Source organism: Ciconia boyciana, chromosome 1 (genome assembly GCF_034638445.1).
Source record: "Ciconia boyciana chromosome 1, ASM3463844v1, whole genome shotgun sequence".
NCBI classification, from domain to species: Eukaryota; Metazoa; Chordata; class Aves; order Ciconiiformes; family Ciconiidae; genus Ciconia; species Ciconia boyciana.
Genome location: NC_132934.1, coordinates 208,915,619 through 208,942,305, shown reverse-complemented (window position 1 = coordinate 208,942,305; position 26,687 = coordinate 208,915,619). Strand labels below are relative to the sequence as shown.

The window sequence follows — 26,687 nt, the reverse complement described above, 5'->3', positions numbered from 1 at the left end:
CAACTCGGAGTATGAATAAGTTTCCTTTCATCTCCCTGAAATAACCAACACAAACATACCCTCAGAGACAGGTAACTCGAAGGACCTCTTGGCAGCGGTAGTATGGCAACTCCAATGTGTCTTAGCAGCACTCCCTTTGCTGACAGCTATCTCCTGGACTCTGGACTGGAGTTTCCTTTGCAAGACTCACTGACTGCATGAGGCGTGACCTCTCTGCAGTAAAGCTCTGTTCTTGGATGGACCAGCAGAAGCAATTCAAGCATTCATGGTGCTCTTTGACACAATCAGCCAAAGAGCTAAGAGACCACATCTACTCACAGAGAGCCAGGACAGCTCATTTTAAAAGACTAATTTTTTCAACTGTTCTTAGCAGATATAAATTCACCAGGTGACTTGAACCATTCTATTGAGGATGTTATAGGAGACTACATTCATCTCATTAAATCAATGATAACCTATTCTCTGCCTCTAGGGTAAATTTTACTCCTACTCCAATACAGTCCTATTCTGAGTACTGGTATCTTCAGATAAAATCTGAAGATATGCTCCAGATTTTAGCTTCTTATAAGTTATCCTTTACAAACACATGTTGGTACCTTGATGTAGACTGTCAAGTACATTGCCTTGGTCCCAAGAATACATATGAAAACAGCTATGTTATCCTGAGCTGATAAAACAACACATTTTTTTTTCCTTTGCAGAATGGAAGAAATGCTATGGTAATTTTAATCTTCCTAAAAATCAATCTGAGCAGTTGTTCTAGTTCTTAAACTCCCACCTTGATATAGGCATGAAACAGATTTCATGCCAGTAAAAGCTAACTGAAATATGTCTAAATCACTGTGGGTGCAACTCCATTGTCCTCCTTAACACCAGTAGCTGCTTTGGAATCTTCTGGTTTACTTTTGGTCTCAATACTGATAAGGACTGAGCTATATCACAGACTCAATGATTTCCTGACATTGCTTTTCCATACATTCCCACAGCTGCATATGGAACAGTTATGTCTTGACATGACAACGGATAACAACAGCCTAGGATCTTGATTGCTGGGATTCTTTTCAATTAGTTATTAATTATAGAGATATTTGATCACACTTTTATAAATGCTGCTTAAATTATGTCTGAAGAAAAAACATAACCCTTCTCACAAAGTTACTAATTTTTTCAGCTGCTTTTTATGGACTTGGCTCATTTTCAATGTTTAAATAGCTGTATGAAGATTATGATAATATTACATGACACTTCCACAAACATTATCATCTTTCTGCTATAGGACAGCATGTGTTCATCTGTTGGTTTAGATTGCCATATTTGCACAATGAGGGCAACAATTGTTGTCAGAAAATACCACATATAGCTACTGGAACTAGCAGTCTGATTAACAGGAAAAATATCTGCTTAATACATCAGCCTTGTAAATATAATTATGTTAACTAATTGTAAGATCAGAGCTAGCATCGAATTGTAAAATATATCACTGCAAAAAAGACAGGGACCTATAAAGGACATCCTCATGTCTCTAAGATTTGCTCAAATCCTGCCTGAAATTCTCAGTGTCCTCTCATACTAAAGCCAGTGCAATTTTTCCAATTACCTCAGTATACACAGCATTTCATTTGAGTTCAAATAGGGAAAAGGACCCTATGTCAGATGGCTATCACCTATGAATATGTGTAATCTAATCAGTCTAGGTATTTTTATTTCCTACTTTTCATTCAAGTAAAAATAATCTACTTGCCGAATATTATCTGCATAATTTTTTTTTTAAAAAGTGTCTATTCAAGCTACTCATGCTGTGCCGATCCTGCCCATGATGAAGTTCATCAACGTTGTAGTCTTTAGGGCTTTTTAAAGATGTTCTTAGAAGTAGACAACTCTATTCAGCTTTTCTTATGGCAAGTAAAAGGATGTTATGTTAAAACATGCTGCTTCACTTCAAGACAAGTAAAGACATGCAGGTGGTGTAGTCACTACGTGCCAACTGGGAGCTATCCCATCCCTCCTTTCTGTGAACTACAACTTATGGTTCTTAAGACTCTTGGGAATCTATATTCAAGAGACTGAGCATTCCAGCAAACTCATTTGAAATCAAGCATTTCTCACTGGAATGCACAAGGTGTAATCTTCGGATTGTTACAGAGGAAATGTTTCACACAACACCTTAGCTGGAATTTCCATCTTCACTCAAACAAACCTTCTGGTCTGCAAACTCAAGACAGCATGCAACTTTAACACACCTTTGTACTTTCTTACATGTTTTCCTTTAAAAATAGAGAGCCATCCTTTTTAGCCTCTCAGGTAAAAGTTAATTCCTCTATTTTCTTATAAGCACCTCAGCAAAACCGTTCTGATGTAGTAAACTACACAGCAACTGCTACTGTACTGTTGTGAAGTGAAGCCACTTGTTGATGAGGGCATTTTTAGCCTCATTCATTGAGGCTGTTAACAATTCTGAGTTCAGGCTTAAGGACTGCATCCTTCATGTATCCAAGAGCTATTAACAATGTTGGGTGTTACCCACTGTACTGAATACAGAGATACGCAGAAAGAGTCAGCATGCCATTACTTCTACATAAGCAGGAAATGAAAATAACAGATTTCCCAAAGTGTTCACAAGCCAAAGATCTTATTGGGCATCAAGCTGTTCAGAAACAGCCCCCACTTTACACCTATGTGCAAAATTGCTTAATTCCATTATCTACAGAGTTAGAATTCACAAAAAGCAGATGTGAATCACTTTACACAAGGAATACTTGTGTACATTTTGAAGCAAATAGATGATCTTTCCCAAAGCTTTCCTACAGGAACCAGCTAACTACACTATGTAGCTAACTACCAGATAAAACTGGTAACTTCACTGGTAGCTACACTAAACAAGGTAACTAACCAGGTAACTAACTGGTAACTACACTAAACCAGCTAACTATACTATTCAAAGCTCCATCCAAGCTGATCATGCATTCTGTTCTGAGTAAAATGCTATGCTCTTTCAGATCCCCTGTGCTTCATTCATGAAATGTAAATAAAAATCATCTGCAAAAGACTGAGAGATAAATACTTTGGAAACCATAAGAGATGCAGCTATATATTACTTCTTTTACCCCCAAACATTGCCAGTACCACTGAGGCCAAAATAACTTATTTGAAGAGTTGAAATGCCTTCCACAACACTTCCAGAAATTTAATGTATAATTTATTTTCAAGACAGGATTACAGGCCTGTGGGTAGCCTCAGCTTATGAGAATATGTGATGTTTCCAATTAGTGTCTCATTCTCAGCTATTGCTTTTTAGATTAATTATATCATAACCTAAGAAAAGTTTGACTTTATGTCCTAGTTTCATCTGGGATAGAGTTATTTTTCTTCCTAGTAGCTGGTATAGTGCTGTGTTTTGGATTTAGGATGACAATAATGTTGATAACACACTGATGTTTTAGTTGTTGCTAAGTAATGTTTACACTGGTCAAGGACGTTTCAGCTTCCCGTGCTCTGCCAGGTGCACAAGAAGCTGGGAGGGGACAGAGCCAAGATAGTTGATCCAAACGGGCCCAAGGGCTATTCCATACCATATGGCCTCATGCTCAGTATACAAGCTGGGAGGAGTTGGCCAGGGGGCAGCGATCGCTGTTCGGGGACGGGCTGGGCATTGGTCAGTGGGTGGTGAGTGGTTGCATCGCTTCTTCCCCCCCGCTCCAGGTTTTGTTCCTCTCTCTCTCTTTTGTTGTTTTCCTTTTCATTACAATGTATTATTATATATATTTTTTCCCCCCTCTTTTTCCCAGTTATTAAACTGTTCTTATCTCAACCCACGAGTTTTCTTACTTTTGCTCTTCCGATTCTCTCCCCCATCCCACCGGGGTGGGGGGGGAGGGTGAGCGAGCAGCTGTGTGGTGCTTAGTTGCCAACTGAAGCTAAACCACAACACTTAATTAATGGTTGGAAGACAAGCAGTCAATAAAATTGCAGGATTCTATAAGAAGGTACCACTTCTGATTCATTAATAAGGTAAAGAATAGTTGATGGAGTAACTAATCCTGGAAACCATTTCCAAAAACACGAAGGACAAGAAAGTGATTGGTAGTAATCAGCACGGGTTTACAAATGGAAAATCATGCTTAACCAACCTGATAGCCTTCTACAATGACGTGATTAGCTTGGTGGATGAGGGGAGAGCACTGGATGTTGTTTACCTTGACTTTAGTAAAGCTTTTGACACTGTCTCCCGTAACATCCTTATAGGCTAGCTGACAAAGTAGGGGTTAGATAAGTGGACAGTGAGGTAGATTAGATTGAAAACTGGATGAATGACTGGGCCCGAGGGATTGTGACCAGTGGCACAAAGTCCAGCAGGAGGACAAGCCACTAGCGACGTGCCTCAGAAGTCAGTACTGGGACCAATACTGTTTAACTTCTTCATTAATGACCTGGATGATGTGGCGGAGTGTACCCTCAGTGAGTTCACAGACGATACAAAACTGGGAGGAGTGGCTAATACACCAGAAGGTCATGCTGTCATTCAGAGGGACGGGGACAGGCTGGAGAAATGGGCTGGCAGGAACTTCATGAAGTTCAACAAAGGGAAGTGCGAAGTCCTGTACCTGGAAAGGAACAACCCCAGGCACCAATATATGCTGGGGGACACCCAGCTGGAAAGCAGCTTGGCAGAAAAGGACCTGGGGGTCCTGGAGGACAACAAGTTGATCATGAGCTAGCAATGCAGCCTTGCAGCACAGAAGGCTAACAGCCTCCTGGGGTGCATCAGAGCGTTTCTAGCAAGCCAAGGAAGGTGATCCTTCCCCTCAGCACTGATAAGGCCACACCTGGAGTGCTATGTCCAGTTCTGGGCTCCCCAGTGCAAGAAAGATACAGACTTACTGGAGTAAAGTCCACTACAGAGCCACTAAGGTGACTAGGGGCTTGGAGCATCTCCTGTATGAGGAGAAGCTGAGAGAGCTGTGACAGTTCAGCCTGGAGAAGAGATGGCTCAGGGGGATCTTATCAATGTGTATAAATACCTGGTGGGAGGGAGTGAAGAAGCAGCAGCCAGACTCTTCTCAGTAGTACCCACTGAGAAGACAAGAGGTAATGGGTACAAATTAAAGCCCGTGAAATTCCGTCTGAACAGAAGAAACTTTTTTCACTGTGTGGATGGTTAAACACTGGAACAGGTTGCACAGAGAGTTGTGGAGTCTCCATCTCTAGAGACACTGAAAATCCGACTGGATGCAGTCCTGGGCAACCTGCTCTCACTGGCCCTACTTGAGCAGGAGGGGTTGGACTAGATGATCTCAAGAGGTGCCTTCCAACCCAAGAGAGTCAGTGAAACAGTGATTCTGTAAGGCTCCAGCATGACATCATCATTTGCTGTAAAAAACTTGTATTTTAACCTAAGTACTGGTGGAAAGATTTTCATTTGACATAATGGGCAGAACTCTATTAACAGCACTGGCTTACCAACACATAGGTAGGCTTTGACTCATCTTGACTCCTGAGATCCCTGATTTCTGAAAAGCTTGCTTTTTTTTTCGGCGCACATATGTTTGAAGATGGTAAATTTCCTGTGCCTTTAATGTGGCCTTTTATTTCTTACTGCCACTGTTTTTCCATTCCTTTATTGCTCCTTTATTGCTAGTTTGGAAAAGACCAAATAAGAAAAGCAAGTGAAGATGGAAATATATTTGCAGTAGTATTAGTGCCTTTGGTTGCATGTCATCTGTTGAGCAAGGAATAGCCTTTTGATAAGTAATAGGAAGAGAACAGTTTGTGTTGGCAGAACTCTGTATTTGCAGATACAGTGATACTGAAAGCAGCTGGGAGGTAAACTCTCATGAATCTTCTGCATCAGTAGGTCCAACTCTTAACTGAAACATAAAAATAGTTTTCCAAAAGAGAAAACAAAGCAGCACCCATTCTTACACTTTTAATTACATCAGCACAGTCACCTGACAGAAAATGCTATATTTAAAGAACTTTCTGTTAAATAGAAAGGCCTAACTCTTAGCTAATGGAACAATTATTTGATTAATAGGGGACTGGTGTCCTTATATGCCTTTGTCTCGTTACATTAGAGGTCGTGATAGAAAGAAAATTTAAAATTCAAAGTCACCTGCTGAAAGTCAGGTACTACACTGGCATATTCCAGGTAATTTACTGGCATAAAATATAGTGGTAGAAAGTGACTGTTGTGCTGTGGAAATATAGAGCAGTTCTACTCAAGGACACAAAGTCTATCTGTGAGACCTCTAAAATGACTGCAAAAATAATTATTAGATTCAAAGGTGGGGTTAGACCCCATGGGCGACAGATTGTTTTCTGAATCAGTTTTCATGTTAAGCACAATATTCCTTTCTTTTTTTATGCTTTCTTTTGCAGTCATTAGAAACAAAATGTGTAAAATGTTAATCAGATGTTGAAGCAGACCTTGTAAAAAGATGGTTTAACCATAATGATTTGCCTAGAAAAAAATTATCTACTGGTAAGCAGGTTGAAATAGTTTAAAAGATTTTACCTATGATGATGGTCCCAGGTATGAAACATTAACTACACAATCCAGAGTCTAATTTCAGCACTGGACATTTGTTGCGTCAAAGTTGATCAAAAATTGACTAATTTGAGATCCTGTAATTATGCCTTTAGTTAGATAATCTCAAAACAATGTAATCCGCTTTAGTCATCTGGTAGGTTAGGACCATAAAGATTGTAAAACTTGCTATACAGTCAGCTTCCTGGTTAAATATGAAGCAAGAATACCTGGTCTGTTTATGGAGAGCAAACAAAATAGTGAAGTACATGACCTTCAAACACAACATTCTCATGTAATATAGAGAAAAGTGATTTCCATTTGAGCCTGATTTAGTAAAAATGATATTGATTTGTCCTGGTTTGCAGGTGTATTCACCCAGTAAGAGAGGTGTGACTTGGTACTTCATGCAGACAGAAGTCACCCACTGCTGTGGCCACCCGGTCACTCACTTGGGTCACAGCTAGGACTTCCACAAGGAGTCAGTCTGAATGGCTAGTTGCAGTTCACAGTGCTCAAAGGTGATCAAAGTAACACGTGGAAAAAGATTCTGCAACCTGGCTGAGCTGAACCTAGTATTTGAGTATCTAGATAAGGAGGGAAATTCTGGCCCTGCTCAAATCAGTGGGAACTGGTTTCCAAAAATATTTTTGCTAGAATCTGGTGCCTTTTCCCTCTTTCTGTGCAGCCCTTACCACACTCCACATTCCACCCCCCAGGTCTGTAAATGTTTGCTGGTCCAGATTCTCTGTTGGTCTCAGACCATTATGTCCAGTCAGAGACTGTTCAGATTCTGCTGCCACAAGGATTCTGAAGACACAAACATAAACAAAACAAAGCCCCACATATTATAATCTGCACTGGGACCTGTTCTTCTGACCGAGCAGCTCTAGCTGGCTGTTAATAACCACGTCTTTTCTGTACCTACATAGAAGCAGGTATGATCTTAGATACCCTCTGCTATTTAGTAGATCAAGTAGAGCCCTCATCTGGTGCAAAATCAACAGCATCTTCCCCCTGTTCCCTAGTGAAAACAGTAAATATCCTGTATACCTGTTGCTTATTAGAACAGGTCACCCAGAGAGGCTGTTGAGTCTCCATGGCTGGAGATAGTCAAAACCTGACTGGACACGGCCCTGAACAACCTGCTGTAGTTGTCCCCTCTTCAACGGGAGGGTTGTCTAAATGACCTCCAGAGATCCATTCCAACATAAATGATTCTGTGGTTATATGCCTATGCCTGTCACCCTTCATTTAACTATCTCACCGATATCATGACTCAGAGGAGCAGCCAGAACAGAGTTTTTGTCTAGTCATCTTGCAAGGCTTCTACTGGCTCTCAGAGAAGACCTTAATTCAGGAAATGATCATTACACACTTTGTCTTTATTGAGGTGAAACACAAACCAGCCAATACTTTAGAAGGGAACACACAATCACTTTCTGCAAAAGCATTTTATTTACTCATCTGTTTACATGCTGTTTACAGACCTGTGAGTATCATTATAAGATGAATCATGCCAGTGTACTTTGCTTTAAGACCTTGTTTCCAAAAGAAGCAGATGGCACAGACTGACAACAGCTTCTGAAGACATTCATCTCCCTATGCATGTACAGTGATGAGGCCTTCCAAAAGCTCAGAACAAAAAGGGTAAGACTTTTCCTCACTGAAAGGTTGTAATGGCCACTTTTATCAAGTATCATCTATATTCTTCCTTGGTGAAATAGGAAATGAGAAGGGAAAAGAAGATCATAATGAAGGGACTCCAGAGAAAGTTAGAAGCATTGACAACTTGTCAACCTAAGTGTTTCCCATATTAGATGTTCCCATATTTACTGCAGTGTATCAGATCCCATTTTACAGAATTCCAAGACTATCTTAGGATCCCCCACTGTGTCTAGGAGTTGAACATAGGAACCCCTAAAAGCACATAGACCCCTGAAAGTACATAGCAGCAATAATGGGCTTAGATTTTATTTCTTTCTGCAGCTGTAACTAGTTTGCATGCACATGCTTTGCATGTACTTGTTTCTGGTTGTGTAGCTATCACATGCTGCGAGTCCTTCATCTGGAGCCCTGCAGACCAGTTGAGTAAATCACTGTGGAAATTACCACTCACATGTCTTCTTTTCCATAAAAGGAGATCCCAACATTTGTACTGGTCAAAATGCTCTGTTCTGTTTAAATGGGTCTACAGGGCAAAGCTACAAGATGCACCTTATCGTAGCTAACCAAATCTCTTGGCTAACTGGTGCTGAATATGTCCCATAGTCTGCAATAGTCCCAATTTTATTCACTTGATGTCTGCTGGATATTTTGAATATCTTCTGTAATATCTTGAGCCTTATATTTCAATATAGAATTATTTTGTGTTCTGGGGTTTGGTTTTGGTTTGTTTTTGTTTGGTTTTTTTTTTAATTCAACTAATCTGCTAGTGAATATTAAAAAAAAAACCAACCCACAAACCAACCAGCTTAACAAAACAAAACAAAACATGGGTTTTGTTTGCAAAAAATTACTTGCATTCTTCAATTTCCTGTCCTTCTTTCTAAAAGAAGGTGGAAGATAAGTTATTCTAAGGACCTGAATGCTGTTTTGTTGCTGTAACACAGAAAAAACCCAAGGTAGTTTCCTTTGATACAAATTCAGGCTAAAGACAGTAGCAAAGATGAAGGTAATAGAAGGTAATAGTGAAGGTAATAGAAGATGAGCTAGCCTTTCACACAGTATAAATTAATGCCTGCCAGGACATTAAAGTTTTGCCATCACAATGAAGTTTTGTCCAGAGTGTTTAGCAGTGAAATGTCCTTACTTTTTTTGCTTCTACACTCCAGTCTTTTATAGTTGATCTGAACCAAGTTTTAGTTTTTCTGTTTTTTTTTTTAACAAAATAACATCCTACAAAATGCTACATATTTCACTTTTTTCTATGAAATGCAATATAGTGTTGGGAGACTGAAAAAAAACCCATTATTAACAACAATAGGTTGCCTAGCTATTTATAGGATCTCACTAGATTGTACCTGTTGTGTTTTACAGCTTTTCATATTAGCCCCTTTGTCAGCAGTAAATGAGTTTTCATACTTGCAGTTGTTCATGTAGGTTTACTATTCTTCCTTGTTTGAAGCAATCAACAGCTGTGATTACTTCAAGTGAAGAAAATTAAACTGATATATATTGACAGATACAAGAAACTCGACTTCTTTCATGAATTAGTGAAAAAAACAGGCTGTTTTTGTTGTTATTCAGTGATTGTGCCCAGCAACTCAACAACAGTTTTGAAGCTGGGCCATCACTGGTGCCCACAGTGGTAAGCACTCAGAGTAAATGTCTTGGCTTCATTCCCTGCATGAAAAACAATAGTAGCCTAGACAGAGGCATTCTCTCAGCAACAACAGGGGCCTTTCACCATCCTACACTACCCTGAAGGCAAGATCCTGACTTCAGTGTGAGGGCATTGGTATAAGGGATCTTCACCCCTGAGCCTGCTGCAAAATACAGCTCAGTTGCAGGTGACTAGCCACACAAAACAAGGTTATTGCCCCTTCAAACATTTTGTCAACAAAACCCAGCTGGTTGTGTAGAGGAGTGGCTGGCAAGGACCTGAATGAGCATGTCACACCGTACCACTCACTATCAGCACAACAGGGGAGCCGGAGAAGGAGCTGTGCTTCTGAATGGTGTCACTGAAACTTACTGTCCTCATCATAAAAGCAGTTGTATTGGTACAGACCAAGGGCGTAATTAGCCTCATACTCTGTCTTTAACTGTAGATGTAAGAAGGCACTCAGGAAAAAAAAGAGAACAGAGCAACCTGATATGATACTTCTCCTGCATTCTCGAAACTTGTGATTCCTTCCAGCTCAGAGGATTTCCTGAACCTAGTATGTTATGTTTGTTTAGTAACCTTCAACTGATGTCTCTTTCAAGTACTTTTCCAGCCTTCCCTTGAATACAGGTAAAATTTTTGCATCTGCAAGATCTGTTAAGGAGTTCCACATGTTTACTACCTATTGCAGCAACCACCCCCTTTTGTTTGCTTTGAATTTGACTAGCTTCGTTTTATAGCTCTAGCTCTTCTATTTGCTCCATCCCTCAGCACCAGTATGCCACTATGGTGTCATTTTGGAGCAGTTAGCTGGACAGGTGCTGTCATTTTTTCCAGAGTGTGCCTAATACAGGTGGTATTATCTAATAGAGAAGAGCAAGGCTCATGAACCTGGAGTGTTCTTCCTAATCTGTCTTGAGTGAGTCCTTGCACCTGTCTATCTCAGTTTCCCACCTGTTGGGAAAACCCTTCTATGAAAAGGTTTTGGGTTTTTTTTTTTCTTTGAAACATACTGATGAAGACCACTCTACAATGTAAGTGATAACCTGTGTGTTCTGGTTCTAGGGTGAAATTCTTGAACATAACCTAAAAAGAGACAAGCAGGCTAACCCCAGAAGAGCAGCAGGGCTGGTGAGTAGGGCACTCTTTTGGGACTATGGGACACATAGGCTCAAGTCCTTTTTCAAAGAAAGGCTCTTCTACCATGGAAGTGTCCTAACCACTAGGCAATAGTGAATTCTCTAGAAGAGCCTGTCTCACCTCTTCTGCTTCCCCTTTTGTCTCTGAAAACACCCAGTACCAGGAAAGTTCCTGCAGTCTCAGAAGCCCAGAAAAGTATTTATCACCCCATAAACGTACTATCTGATTAACGACCAGACTTCTGCTCTGGAAGAACCAACCACTTGCTTTTGCCTTCTGTCCTGGTATATGGTGCGATGTATTGTCTCTGTTGTGGCTGGTGCACTAGGTGGCAATAGAGAGTCACCACTGTCCCTACTCGCACCAGAGCAAGCCCCAGGCAAGCAAAATTATACACCTAAGGGTTACGAATCTCAAGACTTTACTAAGTTTTTAACAGCACAGCACTAGAAATATTTTTTTGCACCTGCAATCTATTATGAAACTCATGGCAGCAAACTCACAGCAAGTACCGGTGCTCCCATATTTAACCACAGGGAGAAGAAGCCTGAGCACACAGTAAAAACGGAGGGTTTGCTCACTGGATTATATTCATACCTAGTTGCCAAGCACACCAAAATCATGATCTCAGAAACATATTAATCAACCTTAGGTGCCTCTTTTCAGCAAGACTATGTTGATACCTGAGAGCTACGGCTTATAAGCCTAAAATTCAGCTCCTGCAAATGTAGTTTCTAGCACCAACTCATAGTTGCAGATGTAGGGCCAAGAACACAAGTCTGTCCCAGTCCAGCAGTCTGCAAGTCACTAAGCCACAATCTCAAGCTCCTTTTTACATGCTGAGCTTCTATTCCGGTGAATCCTGCATTCTTTTCATTGCAGCACAGCTTGAAAAAGGGGTGTACAGAGTATTCTCCACTAAACTATCCCAGAGTGGGGTGTTTGTATTGTTTCATCTTAAAACAAAAAGTTCCTCTTCTCATCTTCTACATAACAGCATAGTGCTTTCATCCAGAAAGTGGATGACTAAGGTTTAAACCCTATTTAGTCTGAATTTGAGACTTTTCTGTGAAAACACAGGTGTCTAACTTTCAGGGTGTCTAGGCCTGGATTTCTTCTGAACAGAAAGCTCTCCCAAAGCCTTTGGGTAGCTGCACAATAAAAGGATAACTGCCACAGTAAATACTCTCCTTCTGCTCTGCATATAGTACAGTCCTGAAGGGCTTTCTTGCCAGGAAGGCTGGACATTCTTCAAGAAGGAAATCTTAAAGGTGCAGGAGCAGACCATCCCCATGTGCTGAAAGACACGATGGGGGGGAAGAAGACCGGCCTGGCTGAACAGAGATCTTTGGCTGGAACTCAGGAAAAAAAAGAGAATCTATGAGCCTTGGAAGAAGGGGCAGGCCACTCAGGAGGACTACCAGGACATAATGAGGTTATGCAGGGAGAAAATTAGAAGGGCCAAAGCCCAGCTAGAACTTAATCTGTCTACTGCTGTAAAAGACAATTTAAAATGTTTCTATAAATACATTAGCAACAAAAGGAGGGCTAAGGAGAATCTCGATCCTTTATTGGATGCAGGGGGAAACATAGTGACAAAGGATGAGGATAAGGCTGAGGTACTTAATGCCTTCTTTGCTTCAGTCTTTAGTAGTAAGATCAGTTGTTCTCCAGGTACCGAGCCCCCTGAGCTGGAAGACAGGGACGGGGACCAGAATGAAGCCCCCTTAGTCTAAGGGGAAATGGTTAGTGACCTGCTGCACCACTCAGACACACACAAGTCTATGGGGCCAGATGGGATCCACCCAAGGGTACTGAGGGAGCTGGAAGAAGTGCTCACCAAGCTACTTTCCATCATTTACCAGCAGTCCCAGCTAACCGGGGAGGTCCCAGTTGACTGGAGATTAGCAAATGTGACACCCATCTACAAGAAGGGCTGGAAGGAGGACCCAGGGAACTACAGGCCTGTCAGCCTGACCTTGGTGCCAGGGAAGGTTATGGAACAGATCATTCAGAGTGCCATCACATGGCATGTACAGGACAACCAGGTGATCAGGCCCAGCCAGCATGGGTTTATGAAAGGCAGGTCCTGCTTGACCAACCTGATCTCCTTCTGTGACAAGGTGACTTGCCTAGTGGATGAGGGAAAGGCTGTGGATGTTGCCTACCTAGACTTCAATAAAGCCTTCGACACGGTTTCCCACAGCATTCTCCTGGAGAAACTGGCTGCTCATGGCCTGGACAAGCATACACTTCACTGGGTAAAAAACTGGCTGGATGGCCAGGCCCAAAGAGTTGTGGTCAATGGAGTTAAATCCAATCGGCGGCTGGTCACAATGGTCCCCAGGGCTCAGTATTGGGGCCAGTCCTGTTTAATATCTTTATCAATGATCTGGACGAAGGGATCGAGTGCACCCTCAGTAAGTTTACAGATGACACCATGTTGTGCGGGAGTGTTGATCTGCTTGAGAGTAGGAAGACTCTACAGAGGGATCTGGACAGGCTGGATCGATGGGCTGAGGCCAATTGTATGAGGTTCAACAAGGCTAAGTGCCGGGTCCTGCACTTGGGTCACAACAACCCCATGCAACGCTACAGGCTTGAGGAAGAGGGGCTGGAAAGGTGTCTGGAGGAAAAGGGTGGTTTTGGTCAACAGCCAGCTGAATATGAGCCAGCAGTGTGCCCAGGTGGCCAAGAAGGCCAACAGCATCCTGGCTTGTATCAGAAATAGTGTGGCCAGCAGGACTAGGGAAGTGATCATACCCCTGTATTCAGCACTGGTGAGGCCGCACCTCGAATGCTGTGTTCAGTTTTGGGCCCCTCCCTATAGGAAAGACATGGAGGTGCTGAGGTGCGTCCAAAGATGGGCAATGAAGCTGGTGAAGGGTCTAGAGCACAAGCCTTATGAGGAATGGCTGAGGGAACTGGGGTTGTTTAGCCTGGAGAAAAGGAGGTTCAGGGGAGACCTTATCGCTCTCTACAACTACCTGAAAGAAGGTTGTAGAGAGGTGGGGGTCGGTCTCTTCTCCCAAGTAACAAGCAATAGGACAAGAGGAAATGGCCTCAAGTTGCTCCAGGGGAGGTTTAGATTGGATATTAGGAAAAATTTCTTTACTGAAAGGGTTGTCAAGCATTGGAACAGGCTGCCCAGGGAAGTGGTTGAGTCACCATCCCTGGAGGTATTTAAAAGATGTGTAGATGTGGTGCTTAGGGACATGGTTTAGTGGTGGACCCGGCAGTGGTAGGTTTATGGTTGGACTCGATGATCTTAAAGGTCCTTTCCAACCTAAATAATTCTACGATTCTACTCCCAGTGATGGTAGATAATTTTCCTTTTACGTATCATAGGATAATTATACTCACAAAATATTTTAAACAGTTCCATAGAACACACATTTCCTAAAAAGAAATAACCTGAACATTCTATAGATCAAAGACCAGCCTTGATTCATTGTCTATGTTATATTTTTTGCTAAAGTCTCTAAAACACTGTGGTTCTAGTGAAAATATGTTGCCCATCCCTTTCCATTACATCAAAGTCTGCAGTATATCCCACTAATATTGGAAATCATGAAACATAACTACAAAGGAGTGTATTACCACTTTTAAACTGTCATATTCAAATAAAACAAAAACCCATCTGGCACTTGTTTGGAGCATTATGTTAAACCTTCTGTTACTAACACACTGTTGAACATTATACTAGATTAACATGTCTCAGTAAATCAAAGATTACGCTAGGTATTGGCTTGTAGTGTCACAGGGAATTCAAATGTCAGTGTGTGAAAGACTTAATTCTCTGCTCCACCTGCTGCTGGTGTCCACTTCTGGTGGCTTCATTCCTGCTGACATGAATGAATTTTCATCTGAATTAGGCTAGCAGGTTTGGTTTTTCTTTTCTGATGGATTGTGAGAAAAAAAAGAGTTGACACAGTTGATTTTAAACAGATTTAAAAGTTACCTATTTAAACAAAAAATCAGTAACTACAAGAGCTTAAATACTGTAAAAAATACTAATCAAAGAAGTCAAAACTAGAGACAAAAATTAGTAGTGAGGAAGTAAGAAGCATCAGCCTTTTTCCAGGAGTACCTAACATCTCCCTGCATGCCATTTGAGCCATATTTGCTGAGCCACTCCAGAACGAGAAACAAAAACCTACCCAGTCCTTAGTTCTGCCTGCCTACTTGGTGCCAGTTCTTCAGTCCCTCCAGAGTCATGTTTTTCTTTCCACATTAAAGAGCAAACCTTAAGAAGAACCCCCACAACCAAGCCTGAAATGAGCTGCAAGAGTTACAGGAACTGAAGCCCAGTGGAATATATGATAGGTCAGAAAATGTGTCCCTGGCAGCATCAAGAACCAGCAATAAGGTGACCAGGGCTTCCATTTAAAAGCCACCACCTGGAAGTTTAGCAGAAATCCTGGCTCTGAAAGCATAACTTTCTATCTTGTTATGTAATTCTTCCATAAAATATGCCAAAACTAACTCAAATTTTGGGAAAGATAATCAGCTGAATAAGTAATAAGTTTCCATGTGTACATGGACATACATACAATGAAGAAGCTGCAGGAGTGGGACCAGCTACACAGTTCCATCACAGTGATCGTCTGTTTTGCCAAAATCTTGAACTCTGAGCTGGAAAACTGCTCACACCTTGCTCAGGTTTAGACTCAGGCTGACACTTAGAATAATCTGCTGCTTAAATGGTTTGGCTGAGCAGATTGGTCCTTAGTTTCAGTATCAGGGCTATTCTTATACAACCAGGAGTGGAGACATAAACATGTGAAGTCAATTTTATACCAATTTGCTCTTAGTTAAGTATGCTCCTGTTTTATCTGGTCCAGACCTTGAGACTCACTTTAATGAGGATTCAGTAGGGTCTGGAGCCTGGAAATTATATTTAAGCCTGGTTCTTAAAAGGTGATGTTGCACAAGAAAGTTCAAGACAATACTTCATCAGAGCTGCATAATTTCTATTACTAATTAGTAATTATAGACAAGGGGAGATTAAAGAGAGACAGTCTTCTTGACTGAAGGACTGATTGTTTTCTTTGAGCTGATACAGATGCCTCTTCAATCTCCATGTTGGTCTAGACTCAAACAATAGATCCAATAAGCCACCTGCTGTAGTGAATCTTGGCTAACATGCCTTGGGATTAACGCACTGCTATTTCTCTTTGTCTGAAGGTAAGATCTGCTCTTTTAAAAGTTGTAGGAACTCTGAAAGGGTTTAGGCTTTGATTTTTGTTCTTTCAAGTGCTTCATTTTTTTCATTGTTGTTGCTCTTGTTATATGGACCAAATACTTCCAGTATTTCATATTCTTGTTAATGAAAGGTCTTTATTGTATCTGATTAATGTCTCCTTTAAGTCTATGACAATTCTCCCATTAACTTCCACAGTCATTAAAGAGGCCTAAAAGGCAGATAATTTACACCAATATAATATAATATAATATAATATAATATAATATAATATAATTTAAGACAATAACAGTAAGATTAAAACTGTAAAAATAACATTTTGTTTCCACAAATTGCTGGTAGTCAGAAACAAAAATTATAAGCCACCAGCAACTTCCATACTAAGCCTAATATCAAGATCAAGGTTACCTTTATTAGAGAGAGGTGATGTCACAGCTGAGGAAGGATTTTGTATGCAAATGGCATATCACTTGCAGAAATTTGGAATTATGATTGAGACTGTAAATATTTTTTTTCCTTTAATGACTTGCAGAAAAGAACTAAAAGATTAGACTCACTGTGTGTATTTTGTGAACATTTTAAAAACTAGAGCAAAAAGCATTTTGTATGCTTATTGTTTACATAAAAGTAACTTACAGAATGGGTGACACCATGCATCCCTGAAGTGATATCTTGTGCCTTTGACTATAAGGCTGTCTAGAAACTGAGCCCAGATTCTGTCTTTATACATCAACCACAGCAAGAAAGCTATCAGAAGCCTTCCAGAACTCTCTTTTATAAGTTAATTTTGAGTCTGGCAGAGGAATAGAAAAGGGGGCTGAAGGGTGAGCTAGCACTAGAGAAATGCCTAGTGTGTATGGACAAACAGTCTGTAGTCCAACTTCTTCCTGAAGATGTCTATTACTGTAAACTCTGCAGAGGAATGATTGGCTTCATTTTATAGAATGATAGGACTCTTATTTACTTCAATGAAGTCAAGATCTTTCTCCTTTTCCTTTAGTACAGATAAATACCTACAGGTAGTTGTCAGAGTGATATCATAGAAAAACTCTAGTTCTTATCATTCTCAGCCAGTACAAAAGGCTATTTAATTATAAACAGTACTGATTATTTAGAGGGGGTTTTAAGTCTTAAGCCCAAACAAAGAGCTTTCCCACTTACATTCCAACTGAAGACATAATGAAGTAAGAAAACTGCAAGAGTAACTCTGAGTTTTCCCTTAAGGATAGGATATGGAAATGGAAGAATAAAATAACCATCCTGAGTCATCAATCCTTGGTATTTAAAAAAGTCTGCCAATACATTATAGTCATATTCGATCGAGTGATCAAATATGGACCAAGTGCACCCTCAGTAAGTTTGCAGATGACACCAAGTTGTGCAGGAGTGTTGATCTGCTTGAGGGTAGGAAGGCTCTGCAGAGGGACCTGGACAGGCTGGATCGATGGGCCGAGGTCAATTGTATGGGGCTCAACAAGGCTAAGTGCAAGGTCCTGCACTTGGGCCACAGCAACCCCATGCAATGCTACAGGCTTGGGGAAGAGGGGCTGGAAAGCTGCCCGGTGGAAAAGGACCTGGGGGTGTTGGTTGACAGCCAGCTGAATATGAGCCAGCAGTGTGCCCAGGTGGCCAAGAAAGCCAATGGCATCCTGGCTTGTATCAAAAATAGCGTGTCCAGCAGGACTAGGGAAGTGATCGTGCCCCTGTACTCAGCACTGGTGAGGCTGCACCTCGAATCCTGTGTTCAGTTTTGGGCCCCTCACTACAAGAGAGACATGGAGGTGCTGGAGCGTGTCCAGAGAAGGGCAACGAAGCTGGTGAAGGGTCTGGAGCACAAGTCTGATGAGGAGCGGCTGAGGGAACTGGGGTTGTTTAGCCTGGAGAAAAGGAGGCTGAGGGGAGACCTTATTGCTCTCTACGGCTACCTGAAAGGAGGTTGTAGTGAGATGGGGCTCGGTCTCTTCTCCCAGGTAACAAGTGATAGGACGAGAGGAAATGGCCTCAAGTTGCGCCAGGGGAGGTTTAGACTGGATATTAGGAAATTTTACTTCACTGAAGGGGCTATCAAGCATTGGAACAGGCTGCCCAGGGAAGAGGTTGAGTCACCATCCCTGGAGGTATTTAAAAGACGTTTGGATGAGGTGCTTAGGGACACGGTATAGTGATGGTCTTGGGAGTGTTAGGTTTACGGTTGGACTCAATGATCTTAAAGGTCTTTTCCAATCTATATGATTCTGTGATTCTGTGATATTCATTCACTTTCTGCCTTGCCTGTCCCTACTCCTTGCATTTGTTGCTACACAGCAACCCAAGTTCTACAGTAGGAGAGGAGGGGGCAGAGAAAAATGCAACAGTCTGCACAATAGGCTGTGTAGAAACAATTTTCCTGTCTTGAAGCTAGGCCTTTGTATGCTAAAGAAGACAAGAGTAATGGATGCAGAAGAAGAGTACACAAGGACGAACATGAGTGTAGCCAGGGCAAAATAGAGCTAAGAGGATGATGTCTGTATGTAATGTATAACAACTTGTTAAACTAGTGTGTAACAACCAAAAAATCATCCGATAAAAAATTAAAACACCATGATATATAATTAATAATTTTAGCCAGTTTGAAACCAAAGAAAGAAGCAAAACCTTTAAAAAATAGTTGGTGATTGCAATTGCTTCTGGTTTTGGTAGAAGCAACTTAGAACTCAATTGTCTTTTCAGAAGGCAGATGCTTAGAAGATCTTAGAAGTCCTGGCCTTACCAAAAAGCTTGTTCTGTGATTAAATTCCCACAATACTAAGCCGTATCAAGATTGCAAGAAGGTGTGAAAGTTCCCTTTTTCCTCTTAATTGGGGTAACAAAACGAAAATGCAAGAATGCTTCATGAAATATCAATCTATCTAGTTCCATTGTACCCAAAGTCAATGTCAGAACTTATTTTCTTTTCTATAAGCCCAACTATCAATGTTTAAAAAGGTGCAGATATGTATCTTTTTGAGTCCCTGGCTAGATATTTGGCTTTTAGTAGCTACTGCTACTAAAATATTGCACCATTATTCTTCTGTGTTGTAAGGTGGTATATTATGTTTTTGACAAGTTCATCGCTAATTGTCCTTATTCATTGCAGCTGGAATTTTCAAGAAGTCCTAAATTACACACACAATTTTTAAATTCTCTTGCCAAATGTACTTTACAGTAAATTTCCAAATATGATTGAAAGAGCTGAATGCCCACTTGATTTTAACTGAATGATTACATTTTAGGTATAAACTGATGCTGGGAGGCCTTAGAGATTAGATTAATTTTAACACACACCCTAGACTAAACTCTATCTTTCTCCAAAAGGCCTTCTAAAACAGAAAGAAGTATTTTTTCTTTCTTTCTTCTGACTTCTCTATCTTCTAATGTCAGATACAGTGATGAAAAAACATAAGAGAAATTCTTGTTGCCATGATGTAAATACATTCTGATAAAGATGCCCCTGCTCCTTTGTTAGTCTTGTCTTTTATCCTATTTATCATATGTCCAGAAAAGGCCTTCAGAGTCATCTCATCCTTCCTATGCTCAAAACGGGGATCAGCTGTATCTAGGCCAGTACTGACAAATGTTCCTTTAACTTTTTCTTTCACCTTCAATGGCAGACTCAAAACAAGATGTTCCAGCACTTCCTTCTTCTTGCCATTAAAACATTTTTCTCAATGTCTAATCTGAAACTTCTGTGTTGTGACTGAAGCTTGTTTGTGTTCACCATAGTCATGGGAATTAATTATATCCTTCCTGCTTCACTTATTTGAGGTTATCATGTCCCCCTCAATCCTTTCCCTAGTTTGTTCAATATTTCCTCACAGATCATAAAACTAGTAGATATTTGTTTTACTCCAGATTAGCTCTAATTAGGGGTTAATTCCTTCTTGAATTGTGAAGTCCCAAACTGCAGACATTTTTCTAATGCCTTAGCAATCCTCAGCATGACAGAAAAATTACTTTATGTGTTTTCAAAGAGTTCTGGTTATGCATCTGAAAATTATGTTTGCCTTTTTCACAACATATTTTAAAAAAATAATTACATTCTACACACAATTTTAAAAGCTACTTGGGTCTTTTGCACATTTGTTCATGCTGTGAAGGACTTAAAGCAAAAAAGTGAGTATGCAAACTAGAAATGTGTTTTATGCTACCTAAATGCCAAGAATCTGAATTATTACCTCTGTTTGTTGTCTCCTGGGGAGTTTGGAGGGAGTTAATTCACATTTTTCTTAAAAAGCAAGGAAGGCACTACTGACCATGATAAGAATCTCATTTTTCAGGAATATGGTTTACTATCTCACTATTTTATTAAAGTATCCTTAGATACAATGTCCAGAAATTTCAAACTGATGAAAAGGACACTGTTTAAAGAGAGACAGTAAGTCTCAAGCATATCACTAAAACTTCTTTAAATACCATCAGCAGAAAAGGATCTAAAGGCTACTCCCATGAATTTCATAGAATCATAGAATCATTTAGGTTGAAAAAGACCTTTAAGATCACTGCCAAGTCCACCACTGCCAAGTCCACCACTAAACCATGTCCCTAAGCGCTACATCTACACGTCTTTTAAATACCTCCAGGGATGGTGACTCCACCACTCCCCTGGGCAGCCTGTTCCAGTGCTTGACAACCCTTTTGGTGAATAAATTTTTCCTAATTTGAATACTTTCTCTTGCATTCATGCATTGTCCCTTTGTATAATTAAATATACCTTTCAACAGAGGCAATGAAGGTGAAGGCAATTCACTCTTTCTTTGTCAATCCAGTGGGAAAATAACTGCAGCACGGGTAGGCCATTCATGCAGAAAATATCTATACTACAGACTATCGTGTAGCAATTTAGACATAAACCAACACATCCTTCTAATTCCTACAGACCTGCATATCACTTCCCTTGATACCTGTTGAGCCTGTTGTATTCCAGTGATAGGTTAGAAAGGCATGATAGCCTGCCTACCTGGCACAATTTAGACTTTTTTTTCTCCTTATTCCATCCAGCTGTGGAGTTAGCTACACTGAAACAACTCAACACACTCTTATGTAATGGCTTGCTGATGATTATGTTTATTAAATATTAAAATAGAAAGGAGGATATAATCAAGTCACCAACAGATTTGAAACATCTTGTTGCTGCAGGTATTTCCATGGTGTTCTAAGTTGAATTGCAAAATCATTTCCAATACAGATCTATTGGTCCTATATACCTGCAGCTTGCTGACATGATCAAAAATTTAGCATTGCAGATATTCAAAATAATATATCATATTTTCTTCTTGGTCACAACTATGCTTGCTTTCAGGCTTATGTTTATGTATTTTTCTTTTTCCCCAGGTAATGCATTTGTGGTGAGCCTGGCTTTGGCTGATCTGGTGGTGGCCTTGTATCCATACCCACTGGTGCTCTTAGCTATTTTCCACAATGGATGGACTTTGGGTGAAATGCACTGTAAAGTGAGTGGCTTTGTGATGGGACTAAGTGTAATAGGCTCTATTTTCAACATCACTGCAATTGCAATAAACCGATATTGCTATATATGTCATAGTTTTGCCTATGACAAAGTGTACAGCTGCTGGAACACAATGCTGTACGTCTCCTTAGTCTGGGTATTAACAGTAATTGCAACTGTGCCAAATTTTTTTGTTGGCTCTTTAAAGTATGATCCACGCGTCTATTCATGCACATTTGTTCAGACTGCAAGCTCCTACTATACGATAGCTGTTGTGGTAATTCACTTCATTGTCCCAATTACCATTGTGAGCTTCTGCTACCTTCGAATTTGGGTTTTAGTGCTTCAAGTTAGAAGACGAGTCAAGTCAGAAACAAAACTAAGACTGAAGCCAAGTGACTTCAGAAACTTTCTTACCATGTTTGTGGTTTTTGTGATTTTTGCCTTTTGCTGGGCACCTCTAAACTTCATTGGACTGGCCGTAGCCATCGATCCTACGGAAATGGCACCAAAAGTTCCTGAATGGTTATTCATTATAAGCTACTTCATGGCCTATTTCAACAGCTGCCTTAATGCAATAATATATGGACTTCTTAACCAGAATTTTCGGAATGAATACAAACGAATTTTGATGTCGCTGTGGATGCCAAGGCTTTTCTTCCAGGACACATCCAAAGGAGGAACTGATGGTCAGAAGAGCAAGCCTTCTCCTGCTTTAAACAACAATGACCAAATGAAAACTGATACCTTGTAAATGTGTAATAGTCAATGCAAGAGTCTGTCATGGAGAACTCCAAGAATATAGTTGTAATGTTCTGGTCATTCTTGCTTACTTTTGGGGGCTTTCTATTTGGATGGCACTTTATGACTGGAATACTGTCTTCTTGGTAAAGCACATTGCTCTCAATTCATGATTTATACAAGATATCAATTGAAAATGCATTTCAGAAATAAAGCAGCAGATGAGTGCAAGCTGGTTGAGTTCTGAGAGCTGAATTCTGCTCCCAGACATACGAATGAGGTGGTTTTTTACTTCAGTGGCAGTTTTGCATTCCTTATACAAGGTCAGGATTCAGTTCTTAGAAGATGTAGTGATGGTACTTGTCTATGGGCACAGCAGCTCATCAAGGTTGTGGAGTGATATTTTCCTCCCTCCTGTATCTGAACAAAGAGGGTAAAGCAGATACTCTCTTTTCCACACATAGGCCAAACCACATTTCAGTGCATGTTACTGGTGGCAGTAGTAGTATCTTTAAGGCAAACTTGTGAATTGGAGAGAATGCTTGTGTAAAAGCAAATATTAACTTTAGAGCCTTTCCTCACAGGTTTTTCATACTTACATTGAGATTAGGAATACAGTGTATTTACTCTGTTCATCTTCTGTGGTCGATGTTATGGTAGATAACATAATACAAATGGTTGATTTCTTACACATTTACTTTATGCAATATTCTTCCTTTAGAGAGGATTGAATTTTCATTGTGCTCCGTTTAGTTACCTAAATATATACATCCAATGTCATTTGATGCACTTTAGCACACCTTACACATTTGCAACAGGCTGGAAATTATGGCATATGACCTGTGATCGTCTGGAGTGGCAACTGGACACCAGGCAAGATAGCCTAGATCATCTCAAATGATGCTAGACCAAAAGAAGCCCCTTTGACTATAATGGTAGCTGAGATACTTCCCTCACATGTCTGCATCTAATCTTGAACAAAGTCCACTGTTGGTGTCTAATCTAAACTAACCTTCAAGGTTCCCTGTAGTGGAGATATGTTTCCTTCCATCTGTTATAAACACACATCCAAGGGTGAGATTAATTGTTTTGTGGAGGTGCTGGTCTCCTTTCATTGACTTTAGAAGGAGCTTTGATTACTAGTTCAAACTTCTCACTTTGGATAGCTAGGCTGGAATTTATCATGCCTAATTTGGGATGTCTCCAGTGTAGGTGTTTGCACGTGACTTTTTCTAAATTCCCACTGTAGTCCATGGAGTTCTAGGAAATTATTTTATCTTGAAACAATCATCTTTATTGGTCAGGGGAACTGATCAACAGGACTCGCTGACAGTATCTTCATTGACTGTAACAGAGATCAGGCAGCTCATGTGGACACATTTCAGGCAAAGATAGGTGATCTCAATGCGATAATTAGTGTACCAACAGATCATATTTGCACAGTTCATAAAATAAGAGATGATTTTCCATTTTCTTTTCAAACTCAGCTCAAATTCAAAATTGATTTCTTCTTTTTCAGGTAACACATTGTAACAGTGACTGTACAGAGCAGATTACAATCTGGGTTATACCCCACAGCATCATAGTAATTTACACAATGTGGTCTGCATTATCTCTAAATCAGATTAGGGATCTGTGTGCAAACACACAGTCAATGAAGTTATTTTATTATTAGATCTGAAATGCACATTACTTTTAGTAGCGCTGTTCAGGGGAGAGGTAAATCCATGTCAGGTATTGAAACAGGAAAAGGAGGAATTCAAGTTGCTATTAGATTCTAGTTTGGGTTTTCTGACCTGGCTATTATGAAAAATATTTCTGTAGTAATGTTAATTTGTACAGCCAATATACTGCTCCTGAAGCCAGGAAGATGTATTAAACATCACCCTTATGTTGCTATACTTACAGAAAAACATCAAAGAACCACAGTATTTTAAATATTTTATTTGCTTGCCCAAAGTCTATGTAAAGTACAGAAAGTAACAGATGTGATGATTCTTCTAGCTTCTTTCATGTTCTTCAGATAATTTCTGATAATCTCTGAAGTTCAGTACCCTAGGACTCATAGAGTAGCAGCCTGATGAAAGCTGAAAACTTTCTGAGGAGGGGTAAGAAAGAGATGTGACAAATTTAACCTAGTGGTAGATAATAAAAATATTGTAGCTAAAAGTAACAATCATTAATATGTAGGTTTTACTTGCAACATAATTTTGCAAGTCTGACACGGTTTTGATATGTATTGTCTTTCCTCGTGACTTCCACACCAAGGTACTGAACACAGAACTAATACACATGTCTACAGGCAAAACCTCCCCCAGAGTAAATGAGTTTCAAGAGTCTGGGAAACTTGCAGGAAAGGACATCAAGTTTGCTTCATTGACAATCCTGCTTTTTCTGACTTCTATGAGTACTCAAAATTGTGACTCGAAAGTCAAAATTTGTTGCCTGACTTGTAGATGAACTAGTATTAGAAATAAATTTATTGACTTCCATTTATCACTTGATGACACAAGTCAGAATAGAGTCCAGAATTTGGATCAAATTCCCATTATTGTTTTAGCTCCATAAAACAAATCTAAACATTGTTACACTTGCTTGGTCACAAAAGTGATCAGTTATAATTCTGCATACTCATGCGAAGAAGATTTGAAATTTTTATGAAGTCATTTTACAAATTATCTCTGCACATTAAAAATTAAAGATCACTTTTAAGAATACTTGTGCTGGTACCTCCTCAACTATCCTCAATGAAGCTTACATGAGTAACAGAGTAGAAACATAGAATCATAGAATGCTAAGGGTCATAAGGGATCTTAAAGATCATCTAGTTCCAACCCCCCTGCCATGGGCAGGGACACCTTCCACTAGACCAGGTTGCTCAAAGCCTCATCCAACCTGGCCTTGAACACTTCCAGGGAGCTGACATCCACAACTTCTCTGGGAAACCTGTTCCAGTGTCTCACCACCCTCATAGTAAAGAATTTCTTCCTAATATCTAATGTAAATCTACCCTCTTTCAGTTTAAAGCCATTACCCCTTGTCCTATCACTACACTCCGTAATAAAGAGTCCCTCCCCATCTTTCCTGTAGGCCCCCTTTAAGTAGTGGAAGGCTGCAAAAAGGTCTCCCCTCAGCCTTCTCTTCTCTAGGCTAAACAACCCCAACTCTCTCAGCCTGTCCTCATAGGGGAGGTGCTCCAGCCCCCTGATCATCTTTGTGGCCCTCCTCTGGACCTGCTTGAGCAGGTTCATGTCTTTCTTATGTGGAGGCCCCAGAGCTGAACACAGTACTTGAACACAGTAATGCATTGTTCAAAGAAAGAAGTGTTCCAAAATTTGATCCTTCCTCACAAATGACAGAAATTTTTTGGAACAGTGCTAAATTATTAGGTGTGGATTCTGCCACCACCACATTTCCTGAGTGGGATCCTGATCTGTATGGTGTCTGCAAAGCCAATGGAGCTATTTAGTGCACCAGGTACTGTTACTTATTGAGTCCTGTTGTACAGAGAATAACGCACATCTGTTAAAGTAAGTTGTTATACCATGTATTATTACAAAGCATTGCATTTGAGTTGACCTGGAGATCAATCAAATTCATAAAATTTGTATTAATTTAGGTGACTAAATGCAGTTCTTGCATGGTGAAACCTCTTTATGTAGCAACATTTTCTTTTTCCATATAGTAATGTATCCATCTACCTACATCAAAAGCCTTAAATTAATTTTCTCCCTCTCTTATTACAACTCAAAATCCATTTTCCCTCAATTTACATTTGAAGAAAAAATTATAAGTGCAATATAAAATGTAACTAACCATCAGGGTAAATAAGTGATATGCTTATAACATGATTTGAACGTATACTCAGGAAGAACATATCAGCTCTGTGCAGATTTATGCATCTTTGAGGAAATTATTATTTCCTTTATATAAAAGTATTTATACCAGCATATAAGATATAGACACTTTAAGAAAAAGGAAGAAGAAAGTCAGATAGACCCTGTGTTCTGCACAAGGTAACTAGTGAAGGCAAAACCAGGGCCTCAGGGACAAAGTGTGTTTCCAGAAAATTTGGAGTGTTTTCAAGCATTTAATGTTATCTTGATTAAAAAGTGTTGTGTTTTCTGTTTATTAAAAGAAATTAATGTATTCCAGAATTGTTCTTACAACAGAACTCTGATTAGAAAAAAGCTTACCCTTATGTAGATGGGTGAAGACCACTTGTAAATTCTGTTTCAGTAAAGAGGGAAGTGGAGGTGTGGTAAAGTCTAAATGAGACTGAAGCGAT

The 26,687-nt window shown here is 40.1% G+C and overlaps 1 protein-coding gene across 1 annotated transcript in view; it reads left to right on the top strand.

The window, feature by feature from the left end:
* The window catches only part of MTNR1B (melatonin receptor 1B), a 32,374-nt gene extending 9,962 nt beyond the window's left edge, over positions 1 to 22,412 (top strand). The window contains exon 2 of the mRNA XM_072855095.1: positions 21,544 to 22,412. Within this exon, the coding sequence (XP_072711196.1) occupies positions 21,544 to 22,412 (869 nt within the window). The remainder of the gene's footprint in view (positions 1 to 21,543) is intronic.
* The last annotated feature ends 4,275 nt before the right edge of the window (positions 22,413 to 26,687 follow it).